We start from the raw sequence: 22,866 nt of genomic DNA, 5'->3' as shown, positions 1-22,866 counted from the left end.
TGTATACATCATAAAATCTTGACAAATTTCAAGTAAAACCACCAGGAGTCTTCAACATGCAGTCGAAAGTTCGCCCCAATTGATCATCAGTTATTTCTTGTATTTAGAAACCAGCTGACTGACTGATATTGCGCTGCCCTTCACTTGAGTTCTGATCTCAGGATTGTGTTTGAAGGCAAACACCAGCGCTCGAACAGTCCGTCTGTACGAGCTGCTGACTAACCGGGAGCTCTGGTGGAACACTTCTCTCTCAATGTTGTCTATGAGGCCAGAATCTTCCTGCAGGTCAGATAAGAGAAGAAAAACAACAAACATAAGCAAACAGATATATTCAAAGATGTCAGTGAAGTTGTAGCAAACATACTTTATTTTTGTCATATAATGAGTAGTAGTAGTTATTCCCCAAAATATAACCAAAAATATCCTAACCAGTGTAATATTAATGTAAAATAAAATGTAAATTAGAGGTGGAATAAACCACAAAGACTTCTGCTATTACATTGGACTTCACTGAGACTCTCTTTCTCACCTTGACCTCCAGGGCTTCAGACATTAGTCTTCTTGCGTTGCTCCTGAGTCCTTCAGACTGTTTGTCGGAGCGAACTTCAATAGATGGCTTATTGGAATTCTCCTCGATGAATGTCCTCCACTCGGTGTAAACCTTTGCTGCCATTGAACTCACCTCAGGGTCCAGATGCTTTCGCATTTTGTTGACAGTGTGACCTTAGAGGAGAGAGGATTTCATTATGAGTTGGACTAATTAGTGTAATGTGGCTCTGATAAAGAGCCTGGTATGTGTGAGGTAAACACAACTTTGATAGCTGTTTACTCTTTTGGGTTATAATGCTGCTGTATTATTGCAGTGAAAAAACCCAAATCAGGATTTGAAACCATGCAATATGTTCATCGTATAAACTGCTGATTTTTCTAGGATGGTCACATCCCCAGCCAACTTCACTCTTTCAGACGCTGCAGCGGGCAGTTTTAAAGCTAGAGTGATGATATTGGTATCATATGAAACTAGAAGACCTAAGAAATCCATTGCATTCAGATGTCATGCTAGTTGAAAATCTGGCAAACTAAAGCTCCAAAGTTAGGCTAAATTTTATGAAGGGAAAAAGAAAACAGACCCAAAAACTTATGAAACATGACTGAGCATGAGAATGGCCATTATATTCGTTCATCATAATGTTCTATGTCCTTATACACTCTAAACTTTCAAAATTAAATAGCTGCTTAAAGAAAGCACAATGTTTATTACAGATTTGTGACTATTGTTATTATGAAATAACAGAGTGCTGGGCTGCATCTTAAATTAACCTTCAGGTTCACACCATTCAGATGATGTATGCTACTTTCTATGTGGTATATACTGTTGACCTACTATCCCCACAAAAAGACCCTGTCTCACCATAAAACTCACAAAAATAAATGTATGGTAGGAAGACCTGGAGTGTTAAAGGGATAGTTCACCCAAAAATGAAAATTCAGTCATTATCTGCTTACCCTGAACAGACTAAAGACTGGCAGACTGAAGGTTGGGTTTAGTTTTTTAGTTCACAAAACACTGCTTGAGTTTCACAGGAAAACAGTGTTGCAAAATCTCCAGTTCTGAAGTGAATGGTGCCCAGTTTTGGAACGGACAAACCAACTGAGGAAAAATAAAAAGATAAAATGCCTTCATACTGCTCCTCTGTTGTAATCCAAGTCTCCTAAAGCCCCAAGATGCCAACTTGACTTAAGATGTCATGTACACCATGATTTTCGTGTAAGTCTTCATTGTAGTTCTTAGCTTAGAGCCATGTTCGTGTGTATGGAAGTGAACAGCAAGTTGGGATTTTAGGAGCCTTGGATTACACCAGATGAGCAGTATTTCTGTTTGAAAAATGGTCACCATTCACTTTAACTATTAGAGAGATTCAGCAACACTGTTTTCCTGTGAAACTCCAGCAGTGTTTTGTCGGCTAAGAAAATAAACCTAACTTTTAATCGGCATGAGGGTGAGTAGATAATGATTTAATTTTTATTTTTGAGTTAACTATCCCTTTAAACTGACAATGCTGTGTAACAGTCTGTGCTGCATCTTCAGTAAAAAGGATAATACCAATATATGTTTTTGCTGTCCACATCAAGAGTGCATTTTGTCAGTAGTCTACATGGCAATATATCAGCATAGCAAAGAGCAAAATATAAAATAACATCTTCAAATTATTTTTCCCCCTCTCAATTTACCTATTTTTGTGGATTTGAGGACCTCTCTAGATGGGATCTTCTTGCTCAGGTCTGTCAGGGCGGACAGCAGGTTGTCTTTGGTCTGTTCTGGCAGCTCCAGGATGGACTTGTAGCGCATGATATCTTCAATCACAACCACCCTCTGTAAGAAACACAAAGACAATGAATTACTGAGTAAATCTGTCACACAGTAAACACAACATACACAAGTGGGACTGAAAGCTCACCCGTAAAGATTCAATTGTAGTCTGCTTGTAAACCTTTTCGTTGCTTTTCTGTTTTTTAGGCGTTTCTCCCCTGGGAAGTCGTACCACAAACTTGTCCATCTTCAAATACAAAGCAGTCAGCAACCGAGTGGACTAAGCTAGTAAATAAACAACTGACAAAGTTGTTGGTGCTAACTGTTGTTAGCAGTTAGCTTAGCTGCCTAGTCAACGTTACCTAGCTAGCTAACTCTAACCTCCGTTTGAAATTCAATATATTAGACGCATTACTGGTTATGTCCTAGTCACTTGTCTGTACTCCATTTATTAAAAGTAACATTAAAAACCACAGCTGAGACAAATCTGCCCTTTAAAACTGCAGCTATAGCTGAGTGGCTACTAGCTCCTAACGTTGCCTTCAGGAGCTGCCGGAAATAATAGGGAGTACTGTGGAACGACCCAACAAGGTGGGAAATAGGGAAATTGTAAGTACATGAATAAACACAGCAAAATAAATGAATAATACTGAACCACAAAATGATGAAAAATCACATTATTATTATTATGGAATTTATTTATCAATATTATTTTCATAGTGAAATACATTATTTATTTAAATACATAATTCATGGAATAGTATGTTTTTTTTCATTCCAAAGTCTGTCTTCATTTTGTGGTGCAATTGTTCACTACTTTTTGTAATGGATGTGCAAAAATATTGTCTCCACAACCAAGTAAAATAATACTCCGCTGCTAATTTTACTGGTGAAAGTAATAAACAAATAACCAATAAATAAATAATAAAGATATGTACAATAGAGGTATATACTAATTAAAATGAGGGGAAAAATACAAAATTGAACCAAAACAAAGGTATTTGGAGACAAAAATACAGGTAAAGTGACAGTGGTGTGAGTCACAAAGAGTCATGAGCAGAAATTAAATAGTTTGTTTTATTTTAATTTCTATGGAAAGAATTGTCGAATTTACGAGGATCTTTAAACATAGCCCATCATTACAACAGTCTCGCGTGGGGCGGAGTTCCCGCGAGATCACAACCCGATTTAGGAGGAAGAAGAAGAGTGTGTTGTTTGTTTAGGTTTTCGCAGGCAAAATGGGGACTCTATCGTCCTTTGTCTGTCTTTTTGGACTGTTCTTCTTGCTTGCGAATGCATCCGCCTCTTCAGATGTGTTTGACAGCGTGTTAGGAAACACGGCATCCTGCCACAAGTCCTGTGAAATGACATACAGTTTGCACACGTATCCACGGGTGAGTAGCTGCTCCTCTGTCGATGAGGAAAGTAATGTCTGCTAAGGTTAGCTAACGTTTGGTAAGTTAGCGAAGCAAAACAGGGCCTGTGTACTTCATTTAGCCTTCCTTTTAATTAAAGTTATGTGTTGTTTGCATATTAGAACTTGTGACTTGTGTTAAAGTTGAAAGTGCGTCATTGTTCACGGATGCGTCGTTGTTTGCAGAGACATTCAACTGGTCCTCTGGTTTGTTTTGTAGGAGGAGGAACTGTACGCCTGTCAAAGAGGCTGCCGTCTCTTCTCCATTTGTCAGTTTGTTCGTGACAGCGAAGATCTGAATCAGACCAAATCCGAGTGTGAATCAAGTAAGTTATGCACTGAGTCTGTGACCTATTTAATTCTCCACTTTACTGTGTTCTGGTCTCTGTGCTATCCTTTGTTATCCGTGTAATCACCCTCAGTCAAGCTGTATACAGTTGTCATACCTGCCAACCTTGAGACTGAACAACACAGTGTTGACACAGTCATGTTCAATAATGCTTTCTAGTTTCAGCTTAGATGCAAATGGAAGAAATGTTGAATTTCAGGTACAATATAAGTTTTTCCTTCTACATGGTGCAGTAGAGATGTGCAATAGAGCTAAATTCATTTATTAGCTGATAATATTTTAGTTTAGGATAATTAAAGATGTCTAACTTTAAATTTGATATGATAAGCCAAAAAAGTATTTCTTTAGTTACTTACTAAAAATCTGCACATTTAAGAAGCTGAAATCAGAGATTTTTTACTTTTTTTTCCTAAACTGATTTAGCGATTATCAAAATAGGTGGTGATTATTTTAATAAATGATTAATTGTTGCAGCTCTACTGAGAAGGACGAGGCATGAGCATGGATATTAAGGATAACTGGATACAGTGGGGCTGCTGTCTTCTTTGCGACATGCATGGCAGAAAACAACATTTAGAAAATGATATTTAGTGTGGCTGCATCGTTGTCTGAGTGGAAACAAACTTTTAGACTTATAGATTCATAAGGCTTATACATGCTGTATAATGTCAGAGGCTGTGATAATAAAAAGTTGTTCTCATGTATAATCAGCCCAATGTTTACACGCCCAATTCCATAATATTTGAACTTGCACTAAACGGCTCTTTGTCCGGTGTCTGATATCCTGTTTTACCATCTCTCACACCTGCAAACTTCTGCAGCCTGTCACGAAGCCTATTCCCAGTCTGATGAGCAGTATGCCTGCAACCTGGGCTGTCAGAACCAACTTCCATTTGCTGAGCAGCGGCATGAGCAGGTACAAGTATGTTACTATCACTTGCTGGTCTGTATGGATACACAAATATCCCAATAAAGAACAATGCACTCAGTCTCCCTTGTTTTTCAGTTGGAGGCCATGATGCCGAGGATTCACCTCCTGTACCCCCTGACTCTGGTCCGAGGGCTCTGGGAGGATGTGATGAGTCAGGCCCACAGCTTTATCACCTCCACGTGGACATTCTACCTCCAGGCTGATGATGGCAAAGTTGTCATTTTCCAGGTGAGGTACTCAGTAGAGGAAACATTCTGTGTGCAAATAGCACAGCTCATCCTGTTACTGAGCAGATGTCATGAAGAACTCTGTTTACAAGCAAACAAACACGGTTTTGTCTTCTGTTTCACAGACTGAACCACAAATCAGGTTTTTCACCCAGTTTGAAGTCGAAAAAGAAGTTAAAGAGGAGCCACAGAAGAGCTGTAAGCCCTCCAACTTAATTGTCATAAAATCTACCTAAAGCTGGTGATATTCTGTACTTTTCTTAACCTGATCTAGTGTTTTCCTCTCTGCCATCAACCTGCATTGTTGTCCCAAGTAAGACATAAATGAGACACATAGTTGCACTGAGTAACATGTCCCTCATTGAAAGCACCTATAATCAACCCTATGATAATGTCACAATATCAGTATTGAGGTATTTGGTAAAAAAATATTGTAGTATTTGAGTTTGTCCATATGGCCCAGGCCTACTACAATACCTATCATATATTCTAATTATATTTAAGAATTTATAGTATGTTATTTAAGAGAAAATATGTGTATCACAGAATAGCCTAAAAATATTGAGATATTATTTGGAAGCCATATCTGCCAGCCCTAATACCAAATGTACAGCTGAAATTACTCTCAAACAAATGCATTATTTGCTTCTGATTGAGTAAAGTTTGAATAAAAGCCCACAGAGCACAGTTGTTCTAGAAAATTACTGAGCCTTATTAAAATGAGACTATACGTTTGTGACCAGTTATACTGGTTTATACCTTCACTGGAGCACACAGCCTAAGGGCTGGGTTATACTAGAAAAGAAGTAGTTCATCTGACATCAAAAGTGTTTACAGTAGGGCTCTAGTTAAACTAAGAATATCTTGGTTGACTGTAATTCTATCTACTCTTGAGCCATGTCTAATCAAGGAAATTAGCCTTGCATACAGCAGCAGCACACACACATGCCGGTGACAAAGGTCACGCCAGCTATTGTATGTAAATATTCCACTAAAAGCAACATGGAAAACTCAATAACTGGTTGTCTTCAGATGAAGTTTAATGTTCACACAGTTTCACTCGACTGTCCCTCAGTGTTACAGCTTTAGTCTAACGTCACCTCAGCCTGTGGCAACAGCCATATTAGCAACGCCGATTAGTAATGCCAAATTCTAACACTAAAACAGCATGAAACATGGCTAAACTTAAAGCTTTCAAGTTTGAAGTCTGGTCACAGACAGGCTGTATGGATCTATCACTGAACTTGAACCGTTACTGTTCAGCCCTCATTGATAAAGAAGTCCAGTGGAGAAAAATCCACAGACACTTTGTCACCAGAAATAAACTTCTTATCCTCCCAGCTCTTCAGTTCTCTGAGGCTGTGGTCAATGTAGCATTTTGTGACTGTTCTTTGACACGGCGTCAGTTAGTTTAGAGCTGAGTAAATGTCCAGTAAATGGCTTCTCTATTAAAAAGGACACCACATCAGAGGCGCTTCTCTTCTTATGAAAATAACACCAGGGACTGTCTGACCGGCTTGGTCGGACAAGAGTGTAACAACCAACCAATCGATCAACTGACCAGACAGCGTCAGCCCTAGTTAACAGTTGTTTCTGAATGTGCTCACAGCAAAGAGAAGTGAAAAGCTGGCTGTCATAGACACACAATTGTGTTTAAATATGGGGATTCTTAAACTGCCTACACAGAGGCAAGACATAATCTGTAAATCTTGCAGTACAGCAGTACAGGGAAAATAAACAGATTAGATGTTTGTGCGTGCCAAATAACTTTTATTTTTCATTTTCAAGTCCCTGGATTGAGCAACCCAGTTTACAAAGAATACCATCGCACTTTAATCCAGGAGAGGGACAGAGATATGACAGGGGACCGCAGCTACGATGATGACTACAACCTCTTCAGCTGCCTGTCAAGGTTGGTCAGCACACGTTTATCCACGCCGTCAAGGAAATTAAATAGTTTAACTTGCTCAGCGTAGCGTGACATTAACAGCACCAAGAATCGAATCCCAGTGGAGTCGCATAAGCTTAATATTTGTACCTTTCTTCTCAGGAACCCTTGGCTACCAGGCTGGATCCTGACCACAACTCTGATCCTGTCTGTGCTGGTCCTGATCTGGATCTGCTGTGCCACGGTGGCAACTGCTGTGGACCAGTACGTACCTGCTGAGGTAAGATCTCCGATGAAATTGTTTTTTCGTTTGGCGTTTGTGTTAATACAAAAGCTCAATTCAGGCATGTAAATGTTTAGGTGTAATTTCACGGTGCTGTAGTTTTGTTTTTGTACTTCTTAGAGTTGATTGCTATTTTATGGGTAATTGGTTTTAATGTGTGTGTATGTGACCTGAGGAGGTTAAAAGAATATTTTAACATTTTGGGAAAAATGCTCATCCATGGTGTTGTTGAGAGCTGGGTGAGTACATCTATACCACTCTCATTAAATATGTAGCTGGAACAAATGACTGGTTAACTTAGCATAGCGCTACAACCGGAAATGGTGGGAAATAACTAACTTGTTTAATTGTTTGTTTCCAGACTATTACTCCTATTCTGTTTTCCAAAATATTGTGTAAAATTAAGAGTGTTTTAATTGATTTACCACTGTGTTAGAGAGCGTGGGCCAGAGCAAGCTTGACATCATCAAAAACAAGGCAAGAACTATGACGTGCGACTTGAGTGCACATTCACATGTAGAGCTGCTTCTATGCCTGTACGTCACAGTCTGAAACTCAGCTCTGCCCCAAATGTTTTATAACTGAACCAAATCTAGACATCCACCACCAAATTAGATTATAAAGATTAGATAAAGAAAATGTGGCAGTATATCTGCATTTTACGTGTACATAACAACACAAATATTGACCTTGTCTGAACATTAATGTCATGCAGTGATGAAGTTATCAGAAAAGTAAACATACTATTTTTTTTCTGCATAAGGATACTGTACCTTTATGGCTGTGTTCATAGTTGTTTTCATGGACAGAGTGAATAAAAAAAGGCTGCAGAGATGCTGTGAAAATATTTTTTTTTCTCAAATCATTTTTGGTTCCTATTTCTAAAAGAGACTAAAACATATGGGGAGCACATTAGTATAATATTTATTCAGTATGTCAAGGGACAATTATACAAGTATAAGTAGGAGCATTTAGTTTTCTTCCTCCTCGGGCCGAGATGTTTGACAGTGGAATTTCATCCAACTTTCTGTGGAAGGGTAATTGATTTGTTTGAGCTACAGTATTTGGCTACAATCAGTTATAATAACAGCTGGATTTTAAAAGTATTTGTTTTCATACATCTACATCTAGCTATTTGTGCTCAGATGTCAAATATGGTCTGAAAAATATACTGAGAAGTCTGGTAAATTCGAGTCTGGGAGGGTATGGGATTTTGAAATGGAAAATGTGTAGGAACCCTGACGAGAGCCAGGCCAGCTGTTTCCAGTCTCTGTGCTCAGCAAACTGGCTGCTGGTTTCGTATTTACAGTACAGATGTACAAGTGACATTCATCTTCTCATCCAGCTGTCAGCATGAAAGTGAATAAACATGTTGGCAAAATGGCAAACTTTTTTTTCCACTCTGCAAGATGTTCATGCTAAAGGCATGAGCTAAACACCTATAATGTGAAACATACTTTTGGAAATACAGAACATACTGCAGTTTTCTCCTTTCCATACTACAATACGTTTTTAACTGCTTATGAAACTCTGTTTAATACTGTTAATTTTATAAGCACAAGACTGGCCATTATATAGTTAGTCTTAATACCTGCCATTGAGTCAGATTCTCCTTGAGATCAGAAACGGCGTGTTTGCAGTTTTCCCAGGCAATGTGACTTAGCCAGTTAAAAAATCAACACAATAAATGCTAAAAAGTTCCTTGTAGTAGCATTAATATCTTACTGTATAATAAACTGTAGTTATAGTCAAGGTTGTGATTGTCTTTACTTTAGAGTACTGTTCATGTCAGCAAAGTTAAAAATGTTAAAATCCATTTTTTCTTTTTTTTTCTTTCAGAAATTGAGCATCTATGGTGACAAGGAGTACATAAAAGAACAGAAACTGACCCCGTATCCAGCGTCCTCCCTGCTGATCATCACCTCCAAAGGGCGAGAGGAGGAGGAGGAGGAGGAGGCCGGGCCGCTCCCTTCCAAAGTGAACCTGGGTCAGTCTGACATCTAGAAGCCAAAGCTGTCGCAGAGGAGAAGGGAAATCCTCCTTTAAGAATAATCTTTAGTTGATTTTTATCCTCTGGAACAGGACCTGTGCTTTTCGTGGTCTAAACAGGAGTAACTACTTGCAGAACATTTTGTATTACTGATGTCTCGTCTCCCTTTTGAAGCTTTTAAAATTGGAGTGAAGAAAGGTTTATTTTCTGTATATTTGTATGATTGAGGCATTATAGCATAGTGATATTAGTACAAAGAAAATAGGTTTGGGGGATTTTTCTTAAATTTTGATGTGTGCATTAGGTGTCTGTTGGTGTGCTTATTTTATTGAATAATGTTTAAATGAACTATTTGTGACTTGAAGTGATGCAGGTTTCACCCCAAACTTGGAACTTACGGTAAAATAGGTTGTGCTAACATTGCAGAATCTCCCTGTTTGTTTTCATGTTTCTACTGCAGTGGTTTCCACATACTGAATTTTACAATAAAACTTTTATGCTCTTAATCTTAATTACTAGCGATGGTACACACAGTAGGGACTTTCCTGCTTCACTGTTGTCTGTTCTTGTACTGATGGATCAGAATTAAATACAATGGAGTAAAGTTCATGACTTGGGTGTAACTTTCTTCAGTCGTTGTATACTGAAGCTCAGGGGTTGTCAAAGTCTGAGACTGCATGTGTGTGGGATCAAAATTATGTTATTTAATTCACATGGACTCTCAACAACTGAGTGCAGTTATGTCACACCGCTGTTTGACATAACTACAGACTACACCAGGCACATAAAAAGTTCTCCTGACTCTGGAAATGTAGGGAAAACAGTAAAAAATTCCCTAATACTCTTATCTCTGAACTATCTCTTTAACCAGATCGATCCATTTAGGCTATTCTATGTGATCTCCATTAGCTAACAAATGTAGTATTTGTTTTAGTTTAACTCTTTGTCAATTTGGTCAGATTGGTCAACAAGCATGAGGAGGCATTGTGCAAAAAACACCAAAAAACTTTAAATCATACAAACTAATCTGAAACAAGAAAACAAAATGAAACTAAACTGCTCTGCTCTCATGCACCCCATGTTTGCTTAAATTTCCTCAGTCACCATTGTTTCTTCTAAATGTTAACACGTCTCCCTTCCTAAATGACAGCAAATCTAAAACTGTCTAGTGTTATATTAGAACTTGTAATATATTGAACAGTTGATTTCCAAAGTGTAGGTCATAGCCACTGAGAAGTCATGAAAAATAAGTAATCATTCAGTTTTATGCATTTGAAATTACCAGAAAATATTTATGATAAAAAAAAAAAGTCATCAGAACTAATGAAACAAAGCTGTGGGATTTTTAAAAATATTTTGTTTTTATTAGACAGGACAGCTGAAGTGAAGACAGGAAAGGGGGAAGAGAGGGAGTGGGGGATGGAGGCGGAGGTCAAACCCACAGCGGCTGCAGAGAGCCTCAGTGCCGCTCTAACAACTAAGCTACCTGCTCACCAAAAGCTAAAAGATTTAAATAGCACAAAAATAGGTGTTAAGGTTCTTTTCACTGGTGTTAGTTTTGTTTGTTGATCGGAGTTGTGGTTAAAGGTTTGGGTAGGCCAAATAAAAGTTTCAGATTTCAAATCATTTCTTAAGTTTGAGAATGGCTGGTATAGAATAATGCAGCTCACTGGCGTCTCTACTGGCGTACTGTACCCTGCTGTCCCTTAAATATCAGTCCAACCTGAAATCTACAGCCTAACCCAGTAATTTTTTTTATTTCATTATTTAATAAAAAATCCACCTAAAACAAAATGTTACTGGCTGAGATATCCATGCATATTTGATTGTAATGTGCCTGAAATAACGGAATTATACATGACTTTTCTTTATTTTGATATTGACATTATACACTAGACGACACTACAGCATGGTACTGTGTTCCATGTTCAGGTTACTGTGTTGTGAAGGTTTTACTTGCGTCTCCAGCATTGTGTTGCAGTGGGCAAAGTGCTTCCATTGCTGGAAATGTAAAACCTCTGGTGACAATTTATTGTTAAAATGATTTAAACGTAGTGAGTGTTTTCCCCACTCAGCAACCAGTTGTTTATGCAAGACTGCAGAAAATAGCATCAGTTCCCTGTGGTATAATAGAGTGACTGTTTTCTCACTTTAATCTCTAAGAGGGCAGTGCAATGAGGGCTTGCTAATGCAGTAATGCACCATCACACAACTTATTTTCCACTCAAATTAGAATTCACTGGTCTAATTTTGAAAATTTAAAAATCCCCAGCAATCTTATGGTATATCATTTTAGCACAGTCTACTTCTGTTTTCACTTTCAGGCTCTCCTGTCCAGCCATTTTCCAAGCTTCTTATCGTTTTGGTGTGAATATCCTCAGAACTGGGTCTTAGTCAGCTGAAATAACCTGGGCAAAAATGAGCTGCCCGATGCTCCATTAACCTCTTTCTTCTCTGTCTCTTTGTGCGAGGTGTACAGCCTTCTGTGTTGGGATACCACCTAGCCTCCAGGTGTGCTTTGTGGTAATTTGATTTAAAGGGGAACTGCACTCATTTTACACATCAAATTCTGTTGACAGGTCTTGGGGAGTACTATTTCATATGTGAAAAGGTGTATAAAGCCTTGGCCATGGCTTGTAAAGATGTAAATTGCCTGAACACAGTTATATTGCATCGGTCCGGGCTGAAGACTACAAGTTTGAAAATGACAAAAAAAATTGGAGGTGTGGAGTTCAAAAGTTCTCTCCTCATCTCCGATTGAGGCTGGCAGGCTGAGCCTCAGTGGTGGAAAGTAGAAGTACTGTTACACTACTGAATTATTACTTAACTACAAGTAAAAACTACTGGTGTTAAAAAAAAAAAATACTCAAGTAAAAATACATCGTATTCTCAACTTTTACAGCTTTGTATAACTTCATAACTGTTGATGTTTAATGCATTATCAATAGCAGGCATTCAATCAGTTGTGATTTGTTTCTCCAAATCTTCAGTCTGAATTTCTCCAAACTCCTGTGCTGTTCAGCTCAGTGGTCTCTGTCGTCACTTCAAGCCTGTGGCTGCTGCAGCGTTTTTTCCTGTCTGTCCGTATGTCATAGTTTTCATTGACCTGCTATGGGCTATGAAAATACAATACGTAGTGAATTACATTACTTGTAAATTGTTATTTCCACTCCAGCTGAGGCTACATTAGCCACTACAAGCTCAACACACCCATTCTCAGACCCAACTTTAGGTGCTCTGATTGTGGGCAGTGTGGGCACCCAGTTTTGACAAGGAAGAAGAAAATTAAAAAAAAAAGACAGCTCTGCTAGTCCATTGTGACAACGTTATAGGAGTGCATTTGTAAATTGATACAGTCTTAAAGGAAAAAAGTAATTTGGAAATACAGAAACAGGAACACAAACTTTTAAGAGCGACCCTCTTCAAAACAAAGCCTTGAGAGAAGGTAATAAGGTAACCCCCTTACGGTCTTTATCATGTCTGTTGATATGGTGCGTCAGTGCTGCATATTTCCAAACATTTTCAGTTGATTTGGTCTGATGAACTCTTGTCTAAAAATCATCTAGTTTGTGTCTCCAATAGAGCTGCAAAAAAATAGTAGTAAGGAAAATTATTTGCCAACTATTCTAATAATTTAATAATTTCAAGTAAAAATGTGAACCTTTTGCTGGTTCAAGCTTCTTAAATATGATGATTTGCTGTTTTTCTTTGTCATTTGTGATACTATGAAGAGTTTTGGGGTTTCAGGCTTTTGGTTGGAAAAAAAAAAGAAGCAATTTGAGGATTTCACCTTGGGCTCTGGGAAATTGTGATGAGCATTTTTCACTTTTTTCCCCCTCACAATTTTCTGACATTTTATAGACTAAACCAATCATGAAAATAATGCCACATTAACTGATGAAAATGTTCTTTTGTTGCAGCTCTAGTCTCCAAACAGCAAAATGACAATCAAGGAAGCGGACACATGCAAGATCCTCAACTTTATTTATAAAAATATATAAACAATGCTACTGATAGCCAAGAAAGTCTTTTTAGTTTAGATGTGTGAATCATCTTGGAAAATATTTTTGTTCAACTGAGCTGAAATTATACCTGATAACCAACATGCTCAGGCTGCTCTCCGCTTGGATCTGTACAATGCTAGATGGACACATACTTTAATAGCTATTCAACAAGTCAATGTCCTCTACAGTGAGAGCTGATGAGGACAAATGTTTTGTTGGAGGACTTTGACTTGAACTGTCAGACCTTTCTGACTGACGCTGCCTTTTTTTGATATTGTGCCAGGATGGCTTTGCTTGATGGTTTGTTGCGGAAGGAGTGTGTTTCTCTGGCACGTGAATGTTTGCCGCAGGTCGGTAGAAATGCAGTCTCTCTCTCTTGGTGTCTTCTTCGCTGTCACATATCAGGGGTGCTGCATTCAGTACGTCTCTGACAAACTTCTGCCTGCCAACTGGAGAACAAAAACAATTTCAAGTCAATTTTAGATAATTTGTAATTAAAGAAACCTGACTTTTACAAATAGCCTATTGCAATGTGAATGTAGTGTAAAATTAACTCACAAAAGCGAAGTGCCGATGTTCTGGATTCATCAATTTTCTTCTGTTTTGTCATTTGTGAGCCATTTGTTTCCCATTGGTTTACAACCTGAAAATGAGACAATGCATTTGTTTATGAGATGTCAAACAGCGCTACATCTGCAACATTTATCCTTGAATTAAAGAACAGTGCTTACATTAAAGAAACACGTGTTTACTTTCATCATTGTCTGAAAATATTTACCTGCTCTGCCCAACCTTCTGTTTTACATCTTGAATGATCAAAGGTGTCCAGTGGTTTCTCAGAATAAATGAGCCCCAGCAGGTCCCATATGGTTGTCTTCAATCTTGTGTTAAGCTGGAGGTATAAATTACATTTAGATGCCAGCAACACAGTAAATTACAGCCAAGTCTTACACACAATCATTACTGCCATACCTTCAAACTGGTCCCGCATAAATCAAGTTTTTCAAGTTTGGGGAGGCAAGTGAGATATCTGAGAGCTCTCTCTGAGATAGGGTTATCTGTGTAAGAAATAGAATAATTGATCAGCATCTCAATTCTTAAAACTTGGAGGTGGTGGTGATCGTGCTGCTAAAACAAAATAAAAGCAGATAATATTTTGGTACTAACAGGAAACATCAAGAAACTGCAGACAGTCCAGTCCCTTCTTCATCATCCGGATGGGTGCCGTCAATCTTTGCATGCCAACATCTGACAAACTGTTGCCACCGATGAAAAGCTGAATCAGGCTGCTGAAGAAGACACACACAGAAGTATGAGTAACTGTCATTCATTGTCTATAACCGCTTATCCTTGAAGAGTCACGGGGCGCTGAAGCCTATCCTAGGCGACACTGGGTGAGAGACGGGTTACACCCTGGACAACTCAACAGTTCATTGCAGGGCTGACACAGAGACAGACAACCATTCACACCTATGGGCAATATAGAGTGACCAATTAATCTGCATGTCTTTGGACTGTAGAAGGAAGCCCGAGAGAACCCACGCAGACACAAGGTACACAAGACAGACTCTGAACAGAAAGGCCCTGTCCCACCCACAAACTCTCCAGCCCCCGAGCTGATTAGGGGATTCAAACTCAGGACCTTCTCGCTGTAAGGCAGCAGTGCTAACCACAGCACCACCCTCTATTAGTAGCACCTCAAATTCACCATATCATGTCTTTGGGACTGAGAAATCACGTTACCTTGCCAATGAACTGGATGTTAGATGCAGGAATATCTCATGATCATCACCCAGTCTGCAGCCAAACAGATCCAGAGACTTCAAACTGTGAAATGTTTTTATTTCATCCATCCTCTCATGCAAGAGTGGGAACCTGCACAAATTAAAACGACAAGAGATGTTGCTGTGTCTGGCAAAGAAAGCTGGGGGCAGTGGTGGAAGTCAAATTCAAGCACTTATGAATTTTCAATTTTCAAGGTGAATTTTCAGCTTTTCCATCACCTTAGCTGCAGTAAATCACATATTTATATACATAGGTATATTCAAAATGATTATTTCATTTGCCCAGATCAAAGTAATTAGGCTCTCTCTGACATATTTTATTTATTTAAGAAGCAAACTACTGAGTCAGATAGCAATTTATTATGAAAGTCGTGCAGTTACAATTTAAAGCCGTTTCAAGCAATTTATCCAAAATCCAAGCACTTTTCAAACCTTGAAAACACTACATTGAAATTTCATTGTTTTAAAGATTTCCAGCACCTGTAAGAACCCTGCACAATGTAGAAATACTCTGTTACTCAAAACTTTACTCCAGTAAAAGTACAAAATAAACTTAAAGTACCAAAAGTGAAAGTACTAGTTATGCAGAATGTCCCATTTCAGAATAATGCATGTTATATTATTTGATTATTATAAATTAAAACATTTTAATCTAATGCACATATGATTATACTGTTGCTGGTAATGGTGGGGCTAATTTTAATTTCTCAATTTTCTCAATATATATTAATTGTTGCTAATATTTTTATTAATGATTTGGAACCACTAAAGTAACTAGTAACTCAATTGATCAAATAAATGTGGTGGAGTAAAAAGTACAACATTTCCCTCTAAAATATAGAAGAGTATAAGTATAAAGTAACATAAAATGGAATTGCTCAAGTAAAGTACAAGTAGCTTAAAACTACAGTACTTGAGTAAATGTACTTTGAAACTTTACACCACTGACTGGGAGGCTGGGGGTATTTTAGCACTATAACTTCTTACCTATTTCTCAGGCAGAGGGATCCAAGCACCATGTCACCATATGCATCGCTGAATAACTGCAGGGCTTTTGCAGAAACGTCTGCGTTTAAAAATACACGATTCTCCTCTGCTGCTGCGAACAGTCTGTCTCCTATTTGCTCGGGGAAGCCCACCAGAGAGTCCACGTGGTGAATGTTGTCAGCCACGAATAACAGAGTGATGTCAAAGAGGGATTTTGTGGTGTATCTCAGACTTCCCTCTGCATTGTAGGTGAACATGAAGTGCTCTTTTCTCAGCACAAACGGGTTCGTCCTTCTGCATGATGACACTGGCTTTGGCTGTGCCAGGACTATGTCACCGACACGACGAAGGCTGCCTTTTTCTCGGACATAAATTGTGCTGTTGTCCATACTAAGGTCACACTTCTCTTTTACCTGTGAGAAGATAAAAATATTAACTCGAGCACTTTTGGTCTGCTAGTTTAACACCTGAAACAATACAAAAAGTCAAGGTAGCTCGCTAGTTAGCCAATTTGTGGGTCCCTGACTAAGCTATAATCAAGACTAAAAGGATCCATAAGTATGAACCGCGTATTGTCTTTTATCGTTTCTCGTCTTATTCCGCCAAGTTATTTACAACTTGCCTTTTTTTCAAGTATTTAGTCTAACCCACAGTGCAAGTAATCACGGTTCTAGGGTCGTGTCTAGAAGGAAACCCTTACTTTACGAAACTCTCGCGAGATTTGTACTCTATTGATTGTGCACCTTGTACAAACTTTATTGTATAATGTAACAGCGCCGTGGTTACAATCTGGGCATATTAACGGACAGAAAAAACTTGGTTATGCTTAGGGGAAAAGCATGGTTTAGGTTCAGACGATCACTCTTGCGAGATCATCCGCGGGTCTAGAGTTCCCTTCTAGACACGACCCACTTGTGGTCCTTGCATGACGCTAACTTCAAAATAAAAGTCCACCACGAATAGAAACCTGCTTCGAGATCCCCAAATACTAAATAGGTAGCACTAATTACACTACACTAAAATTTGAAAAGCATGGCGTGTAACCCACCAGGACACTGTCAATTGTACGTTACATTTTAAGAGTTCAAACCCTTACTTTGAAACTGTTTAGTAACAGGAAGAAGTCTTGTTTACATGACTAGTATGTCCTGTTCCACGGCAACGTTAACCTAGCTGAGAGAAGTGAAATGATTTTCATGAGTTTTGGAAGATAATTTGGTAAGAATACGTTGTTTTAACGAAACTTTGCACTGGGTTTTTAAATATAACTGAGACACTTGCTATGTTTTCCAGTCCTAATGTCACGTAAGGTGTTTAATATAGCGTTAATTAACTGTGTGTTGATGAGCTGTCAAGTGAGGACTTGGTAGCTAACTAAACTTAAGGTAACTTCTAACGTTGTTTCTTTTTTACTGTATTGCTCATAACTGTTTATAGCGCTTGAAACTATCACAAAGGCATGCAATAACTAGGCTTTGCAGCTCAAATTAATGTCGTTTCTTTCCTTTACAGCTTTCTAAGATCAAGTTGTTGCCTTAGTGCAACATTAACTTGCCGATAAATTCCTGAGAGAACCTCGTCACTGACAGTACATCTGTGTAAATGGCGTCGGCAAATGATCCATTTCAATTTCAAGGTGGGTCTCCACAGCTTTAAGTGTAATCAGGAAGCGAAGGTGCATCATTGATGCTGCACTTTACTGTTCTCTTTCTCTGCACTGTGATGCATTGCCAGCAGCAATGCGTGAATTTGTTGGTCAGCCTTTGGTAGCTATAATGAGAGAAACGTACTGATAATGATGTTAAAAAATGAGAGGAAGAATGTATGAGAAGAAGAAGAAGAAGAAGAAGAAGAAAAGAAGAAGTATTAGACGGCATGACCCCACACAAATTGCAACACAAACTCTTACAACTACTTTAGTCTTATAAATAAGTCAGTCATAACATATCAAACGTTTTTTACTCGACTTTTTCTTGTGTGGAGCATCATGTGCGTAAATATTGATTAGGGCTACACAATTAATGACAATGACGATTGCAAAAAGGATCATTCCACTATTGCAATCAAAGTTTCAGTCGAAATATTCACAGTATGAGTTTTTTTTTTTATCATACCATGCATCCTTAATATTGATACTTTTAAAATGCATTATATATCATGTTTTATATGCTCTGTTTTGTTGTGTGCGAGTCCCAGGAACAGTAGCTGCTACCTTAGTGGCAGCTAATGGGGATCTGAATAAAGGCTAGTTCCCTTAAAAAAAAGCTGTCAAAATATTTGATTAATATTTTCCATTTCTCCTTGCCATGAAAATAGAATTTGAAGAAGCTGGCAATCTGTTAGAAGCGAACAGAGATGCAGTCACCATTAGCATTGAAGATGAAGATGTCAAACCTGAGAAGCAGAGAAAAGATGCTGGTTTCATTCCTGATGGTGATGATGAGGACCCACTAGCCAGTGACGACAAGACAGAGGTCTGGACAAGACTAACACTTACAGAGAATGTGTGGATTTTTTGTGAACTATTAAATGTTGTGGCATCAAAAATACTTGATTAATTTAGTTTTTCTCTGTTTTTTTTTCTCCATTGAAGCTTCTCTCAGGGCAAAAGAAAAGTGCCCCGTTCTGGACGTTTGAGTACTACCAAAAATTCTTCGACGTTGAGACCCATCATGTAATATATTTACAAGAGATTCTAATGACTTTCAACCACTTTGGCAATTTGGCTTGTAATATGAGATGCTTTACATGTGTAATTGTTGTAAACATCTCTTTCAGGTGAAGGAGAGAATCATTGGATCAATGGTGCCATGGCCAGGAAAGAACTTTATTAATGTCTACCTTCGAAGAAATCCTGATCTTTATGGTTAGCACTGAAGAAATACAATGTTTATGTCCTAAATAGATGTTGTCAGACATTTTTTTGATTTAGGAAACGAGAAAATTATTTTTCCTGTTCTGCACTGTATCTTAAGATTTGTAAATTTGTAATGATCATTATATTACATTATTATTGTTATATTTGAATTAAAAAAAAGTAAATTGACGCACAAATTTCACTTCTAATGCTTGATATTTGTACTTTCAGGACCATTTTGGATTTGTACCACTCTTGTGTTTGCCATCGCCATCAGTGGAAACATTTCCAACTTTCTGGTGAACTTAGGCAAACCAAAGCACAAGTATACCCCAGAGTTTCGAAAAGGTGAGTGCTGTTATTCTTTGGTGGTCATAGCTCACTTGTTCGGGTTGAATATAAGAGGAAGCTGCACATTTCTTATAAAAAAAAAACACTTCTATTTTTGAATTTGTTGCGTTTTCTAGTGTCCATAGCTGCAACAGCGATCTTCAGCTATGCTTGGTTGGTGCCTCTTGCCCTCTGGGGTTTTCTGCTGTGGAGAAATAACAAGATCATGAACTTGGTGTCATACTCCTTTATGGAAATCGTCTGTGTGTATGGATATTCCCTTGCAATTTACATTCCAGCAGTGGTAAGACCTGAATTTTTTTTATCTCTGAATTACAGGTGTAACCATTTATACCATGTTTTAATTATTACACTGGTGTTAAATATGTTATTTTTGTTGTAGTTAGCAACAGCCAAAAACATGTTAGTCCCTATTCTTTTCCATCAGTGGCACTCTGCCTTAAGTCTACTGGTTCTTACTGTATTTTCCTTATCCTGTAGTTAAAACCATTAACAATCATCAATTGATTAATCATTAATAAGATACAATATGAGTGCCCTTTTCTCAGCTCAAGTTTTATCTAAACATTTCTGAAACATTAATTTTGGAAGCACAATTTAAATGAACCAATCAGTAAAACAATCATAAGGCTTTTGTTCAAAAATGGCTGCTCTTGTCCACCTGCCCTGTTCAACATACGGCTCCGGCAAACAAAATAATGTAAAATGGGGTGCAATCACTACCATTTCTACACTAACACGGCTGACTAAACCGTACCATGAAAACACCTGTGAGGTGTGGGGAAATGGAACATAAAACATACATTGTAGAAATTTTTAATTGGTCAAATTCTTAACGTTGATTAATAGGTTAATAATTAATCATAAACAACCCTCATATAAAGACTCTAATTTCCTAAACCGGTTTGGGACTGTAGGTTATGGCAAAGATTACTCAAGCAGGAGTAAGTAGTGCATAGTGTAGCTACACACAGTGTAGGTGAATTTTTTAATATGCTTTGTAAACTGATTTTAGAACAGCGTATTGAACGATTACATGTAAAGCAAAATGCCTTTACTCACCATCCAATGTGTCTGCTACAGATTACAAATCTTGATATTAGATGAATACTTATTTTATTTTCCCTTGTATCAGGAATTCTTTAGAGTGTTGCTTGTGTCTTGTAATAGCTCTCATAAAATGAGACGGCCATTATAAAATATACTGTTGTTTCTTACATAAGGTCCTATGGATTCTCCCGTATGAATGGCTGAGGTGGTGCACCATCATTGTGGCTCTATGCCTCTCTGGCTCAGTTCTGGTGATGACTTTCTGGCCTGCTGTCAGGGACGACCACCCCAAAGTTATCATAACAATCATGGCAGCCATTGTTGTGCTCAACGCTCTGCTCGCTGTTGGTTGTAAGGTAATTATACTCATTTTAATTATGAAGCTGCTTTTACATCACTTTCCTGTTAGGATTAATTACAAATTTGAGAGATATGGAAAATAAATCTAATTGCCGAAATAAGATACAACATCCATTGTCCTGCTTTGGCAAACTACATCTGCACTAATCTAATTGATTCAAGCTGCCTGGTATAGATAACAACAATGATTGACTCACTCCAATTTGTCCTCAGTGATCTCAGTGGCATGGCCAAACTTTGACCCAACATGTTTATGTCAATCACAGACTGTACACTACACTACAAAGACATTTTTGCGTGTCTCTCCCTGTGTGTTTCTGGGAAATGAACTATACCTGATAGTGTCAAGTTTACTCCCTCTGGGCAGACTGTCTTCATTGGAAACTGTGACCGCATTTGCTAACTGGTGTGAGAACGGCCTGTTAGTGCCGTTCTTAATATGAATACGGTCAAAGCCGTAGAGGTATCGTGTGTCTGGTCACATTCGTGTAATTAGTCTACATGTCTGTAGGCTGACCAAGATGAATGGATTGCAGGAATGCTGTATACTCTCCTGTACACTGAACATTTGCTGCACACTTACTCACAGACACAATGACTTTCGCTCTTGATTGATTGGTAGTTTCTCATAATACTGTAATCACGTTTTGTCTGGTCGTTTTACACTCTTTTCCTTATGTGTTTTCTTTTACAGGCTTACTTCTTTAGCAAACCAGATTCGATAGTTCCAGAAGAAATTTCTGCTTCAACACAGGTGGTCAAGCCAGTGTCTTCGACATGAAAGCCTTTCATTGTCTGCAGGTAAACAATGGCAACACAGAAGCTTTTTGTGCCATGATCCCACTGTACAAATACACTAATAACCTGATACTTGTAAGTCATATTCCTCCACTTTGTACTTTCTCATGGCTGTTTTTGTATTCACATTCAGTTGTATTTGTAATGATGGCTTCCTATTTTAGTAGCAGCTCTGCATTGCTGGCCTATTTTAGTGGCTGTGGTTTGGCTGTGTGTTTTTGTGACCTACTAGAGCTGAACATCTGACACCGGACTTCCTTTACATGATTTCTCCTTCCCAAAGCAAGTGTTATTCTTTTTTAAATTGCAGGTTCTCCTGTTGCCTTATTAGAGAGACTCGGGTTGCTGTGGCGGTGAAGTCATGGGTCGTTTGGATTTCACCTGCACTCGGACATTCTGGCTTAAGACCTTAAAACCCTGTGTGTACGCTTGTTTCAACTGCGTGACCTCTGAAAAACAACACTGGTACCAAGTATGTTATTTCTAATGGGATGGGTTCTAAACTTCCTTAAAGATAAATGGGGTATGGTGTTACACGGCACGTCAGGTCTCTTTTAGTATGCTAGTTTTCCGCTTAATAGATCTTATGTTGAAATATTTAGATAACCAGTCTGTATAGTAAAGTTGGTGTCATCAAAGGCATCTTGTATATGCATTTTTTATACTCTGCTAATGGGAACTGGCTTGTATAGTTTGTGTAAAGGATTTTCTGTATGAACAGCACAACAGTTATGGGTGTTGGTAAGATCTTCAAAGGTTGGATTTGTACAAATAGTTCTTGTATTTACCATCAACTCATATAACCATAAGTGCCCTCAACTAATGCCAAAGACCCATTCTGATGTCCAAGGCATTTACAGCTTGTGTAACTATTTTTTAAATTCATTTGTTTTTATTGTGACAAACTGCATTTGATAAAATGTCTCTTTAAGTTTTTTTTATGGGAAACAATGCCCATCCTTTATTAATCATAATTGTTATGACAACGATCAATTCATAGTCAACCTGGAGTCTATGTTCAATCACAAATTAAACTCTATTAACATATAATTTGTGTACTGTCTTTACACAAGTTAAAATAATAGTTCACAAGATTAGATTGTAAGATTGATAAAACTGGCATGTTTTTTTTGTGTCTTTCTCTTTGTTAGTAACAAAAACATGACATAAAGGGGACAAACAACAATAAACACAAACAAACACAACACTTGACTTGAAAGACGTCATTTAAACCATATTTCTTAGCCTAGATCTTCACTGTAGATCCTTAGCTTGGAGTCAC

At 38.1% G+C, this 22,866-nt stretch overlaps 4 protein-coding genes across 8 annotated transcripts; 2 read left to right on the top strand and 2 right to left on the bottom strand.

Annotated features, from left to right (window-relative positions):
* Positions 1-14: 14 nt before the first annotated feature.
* Positions 15-2,877, bottom strand: tceanc2 (transcription elongation factor A (SII) N-terminal and central domain containing 2). Its single transcript, XM_084733150.1, has 4 exons — positions 2,460-2,877; positions 2,233-2,374; positions 530-723; positions 15-279 (listed from the first exon to the last, which is right to left on the bottom strand). The coding sequence occupies exons 1-4, from the start codon at positions 2,556-2,558 to the stop codon at positions 91-93; spliced, it is 624 nt and encodes a 207-aa protein (XP_084589276.1). The 5' UTR covers positions 2,559-2,877; the 3' UTR covers positions 15-90.
* Positions 2,878-3,478: 601 nt separating this feature from the next.
* Positions 3,479-10,002, top strand: tmem59 (transmembrane protein 59). Of its 2 annotated transcripts, none has more exons than XM_084731447.1 (8): positions 3,479-3,705; positions 3,946-4,051; positions 4,896-4,996; positions 5,081-5,233; positions 5,358-5,430; positions 7,021-7,144; positions 7,283-7,400; positions 9,243-10,002. In XM_084731447.1, the coding sequence occupies exons 1-8, from the start codon at positions 3,550-3,552 to the stop codon at positions 9,405-9,407; spliced, it is 996 nt and encodes a 331-aa protein (XP_084587573.1). In that variant the 5' UTR covers positions 3,479-3,549; the 3' UTR covers positions 9,408-10,002. The 2 variants fall into 2 exon arrangements, with proteins under 2 accessions (XP_084587573.1, XP_084587574.1); XM_084731448.1 differs by having other exon boundaries at positions 3,481-3,705; positions 4,896-4,990.
* A 3,356-nt stretch (positions 10,003-13,358) lies between these two features.
* Positions 13,359-17,087, bottom strand: lrrc42 (leucine rich repeat containing 42). 2 transcript variants are annotated; one of them, XM_084731441.1, is made up of 7 exons: positions 16,169-17,087; positions 15,141-15,272; positions 14,565-14,686; positions 14,370-14,455; positions 14,176-14,289; positions 13,956-14,040; positions 13,359-13,846 (listed from the first exon to the last, which is right to left on the bottom strand). In XM_084731441.1, exons 1-7 carry the CDS (start codon positions 16,555-16,557, stop codon positions 13,551-13,553), a joined length of 1,224 nt encoding a protein of 407 aa, XP_084587567.1. In that variant the 5' UTR covers positions 16,558-17,087; the 3' UTR covers positions 13,359-13,550. The 2 variants fall into 2 exon arrangements, with proteins under 2 accessions (XP_084587567.1, XP_084587568.1); XM_084731442.1 differs by having other exon boundaries at positions 14,565-14,683.
* Positions 16,544-22,789, top strand: yipf1 (Yip1 domain family, member 1). 3 transcript variants are annotated; one of them, XM_084731445.1, is made up of 10 exons: positions 16,544-16,563; positions 17,681-17,804; positions 18,485-18,642; positions 18,762-18,842; positions 18,947-19,034; positions 19,257-19,373; positions 19,493-19,659; positions 20,600-20,782; positions 21,481-21,587; positions 21,895-22,789. In XM_084731445.1, the coding sequence occupies exons 2-9, from the start codon at positions 17,771-17,773 to the stop codon at positions 21,565-21,567; spliced, it is 915 nt and encodes a 304-aa protein (XP_084587571.1). In that variant the 5' UTR covers positions 16,544-16,563; positions 17,681-17,770; the 3' UTR covers positions 21,568-21,587; positions 21,895-22,789. The 3 variants fall into 3 exon arrangements, with proteins under 3 accessions (XP_084587571.1, XP_084587569.1, XP_084587570.1); XM_084731443.1 differs by lacking the exon at positions 16,544-16,563 and adding an exon at positions 17,249-17,386; XM_084731444.1 differs by lacking the exon at positions 16,544-16,563 and adding an exon at positions 17,534-17,553.
* Positions 22,790-22,866: the final 77 nt, after the last annotated feature.

This window comes from Lutjanus erythropterus, chromosome 12 (assembly GCF_056507025.1).
Source record: "Lutjanus erythropterus isolate fLutEry1 chromosome 12, fLutEry1.hap2, whole genome shotgun sequence".
Lineage (NCBI taxonomy): Eukaryota > Metazoa > Chordata > Actinopteri > Lutjaniformes > Lutjanidae > Lutjanus > Lutjanus erythropterus.
Note: the sequence above shows the minus strand (reverse complement) of the source record. Positions and strands in the feature narration are given on the sequence as shown.

What these genes read in the sequence shown, in the direction of transcription:
- tceanc2 (XM_084733150.1), bottom strand. Translation starts at nt 2,558, where the DNA reads ATGGACAAGTTTGTGGTACGACTTCCCAGGGGAGAAACGCCTAAAAAA. An exon ending in CCTCAAATCCACAAAAATAG is followed by an intron (nt 724 to 2,232) that starts GTAAATTGAGAG and finishes CTCTCCTCTAAG; the next exon opens with GTCACACTGTCAACAAAATG. An exon ending in CTGAAGCCCTGGAGGTCAAG is followed by an intron (nt 280 to 529) that starts GTGAGAAAGAGA and finishes TCTGACCTGCAG; the next exon opens with GAAGATTCTGGCCTCATAGA.
- yipf1 (XM_084731445.1), top strand. Translation starts at nt 17,771, where the DNA reads ATGGCGTCGGCAAATGATCCATTTCAATTTCAAG. An exon ending in AAGAAATCCTGATCTTTATG is followed by an intron (nt 19,035 to 19,256) that starts GTTAGCACTGAA and finishes TTGTACTTTCAG; the next exon opens with GACCATTTTGGATTTGTACC. An exon ending in TGCTCGCTGTTGGTTGTAAG is followed by an intron (nt 20,783 to 21,480) that starts GTAATTATACTC and finishes TTTCTTTTACAG; the next exon opens with GCTTACTTCTTTAGCAAACC.
- lrrc42 (XM_084731441.1), bottom strand. Translation starts at nt 16,557, where the DNA reads ATGGACAACAGCACAATTTATGTCCGAGAAAAAGGCAGCCTTCGTCGT. An exon ending in TCCCTCTGCCTGAGAAATAG is followed by an intron (nt 15,273 to 16,168) that starts GTAAGAAGTTAT and finishes TAATTTGTGCAG; the next exon opens with GTTCCCACTCTTGCATGAGA. An exon ending in TATGCGGGACCAGTTTGAAG is followed by an intron (nt 14,290 to 14,369) that starts GTATGGCAGTAA and finishes TTATACCTCCAG; the next exon opens with CTTAACACAAGATTGAAGAC.
- tmem59 (XM_084731447.1), top strand. Translation starts at nt 3,550, where the DNA reads ATGGGGACTCTATCGTCCTTTGTCTGTCTTTTTGGACTGTTCTTCTTG. An exon ending in GTTTGCACACGTATCCACGG is followed by an intron (nt 3,706 to 3,945) that starts GTGAGTAGCTGC and finishes TTTGTTTTGTAG; the next exon opens with GAGGAGGAACTGTACGCCTG. An exon ending in CTCTTCAGCTGCCTGTCAAG is followed by an intron (nt 7,145 to 7,282) that starts GTTGGTCAGCAC and finishes CTTTCTTCTCAG; the next exon opens with GAACCCTTGGCTACCAGGCT.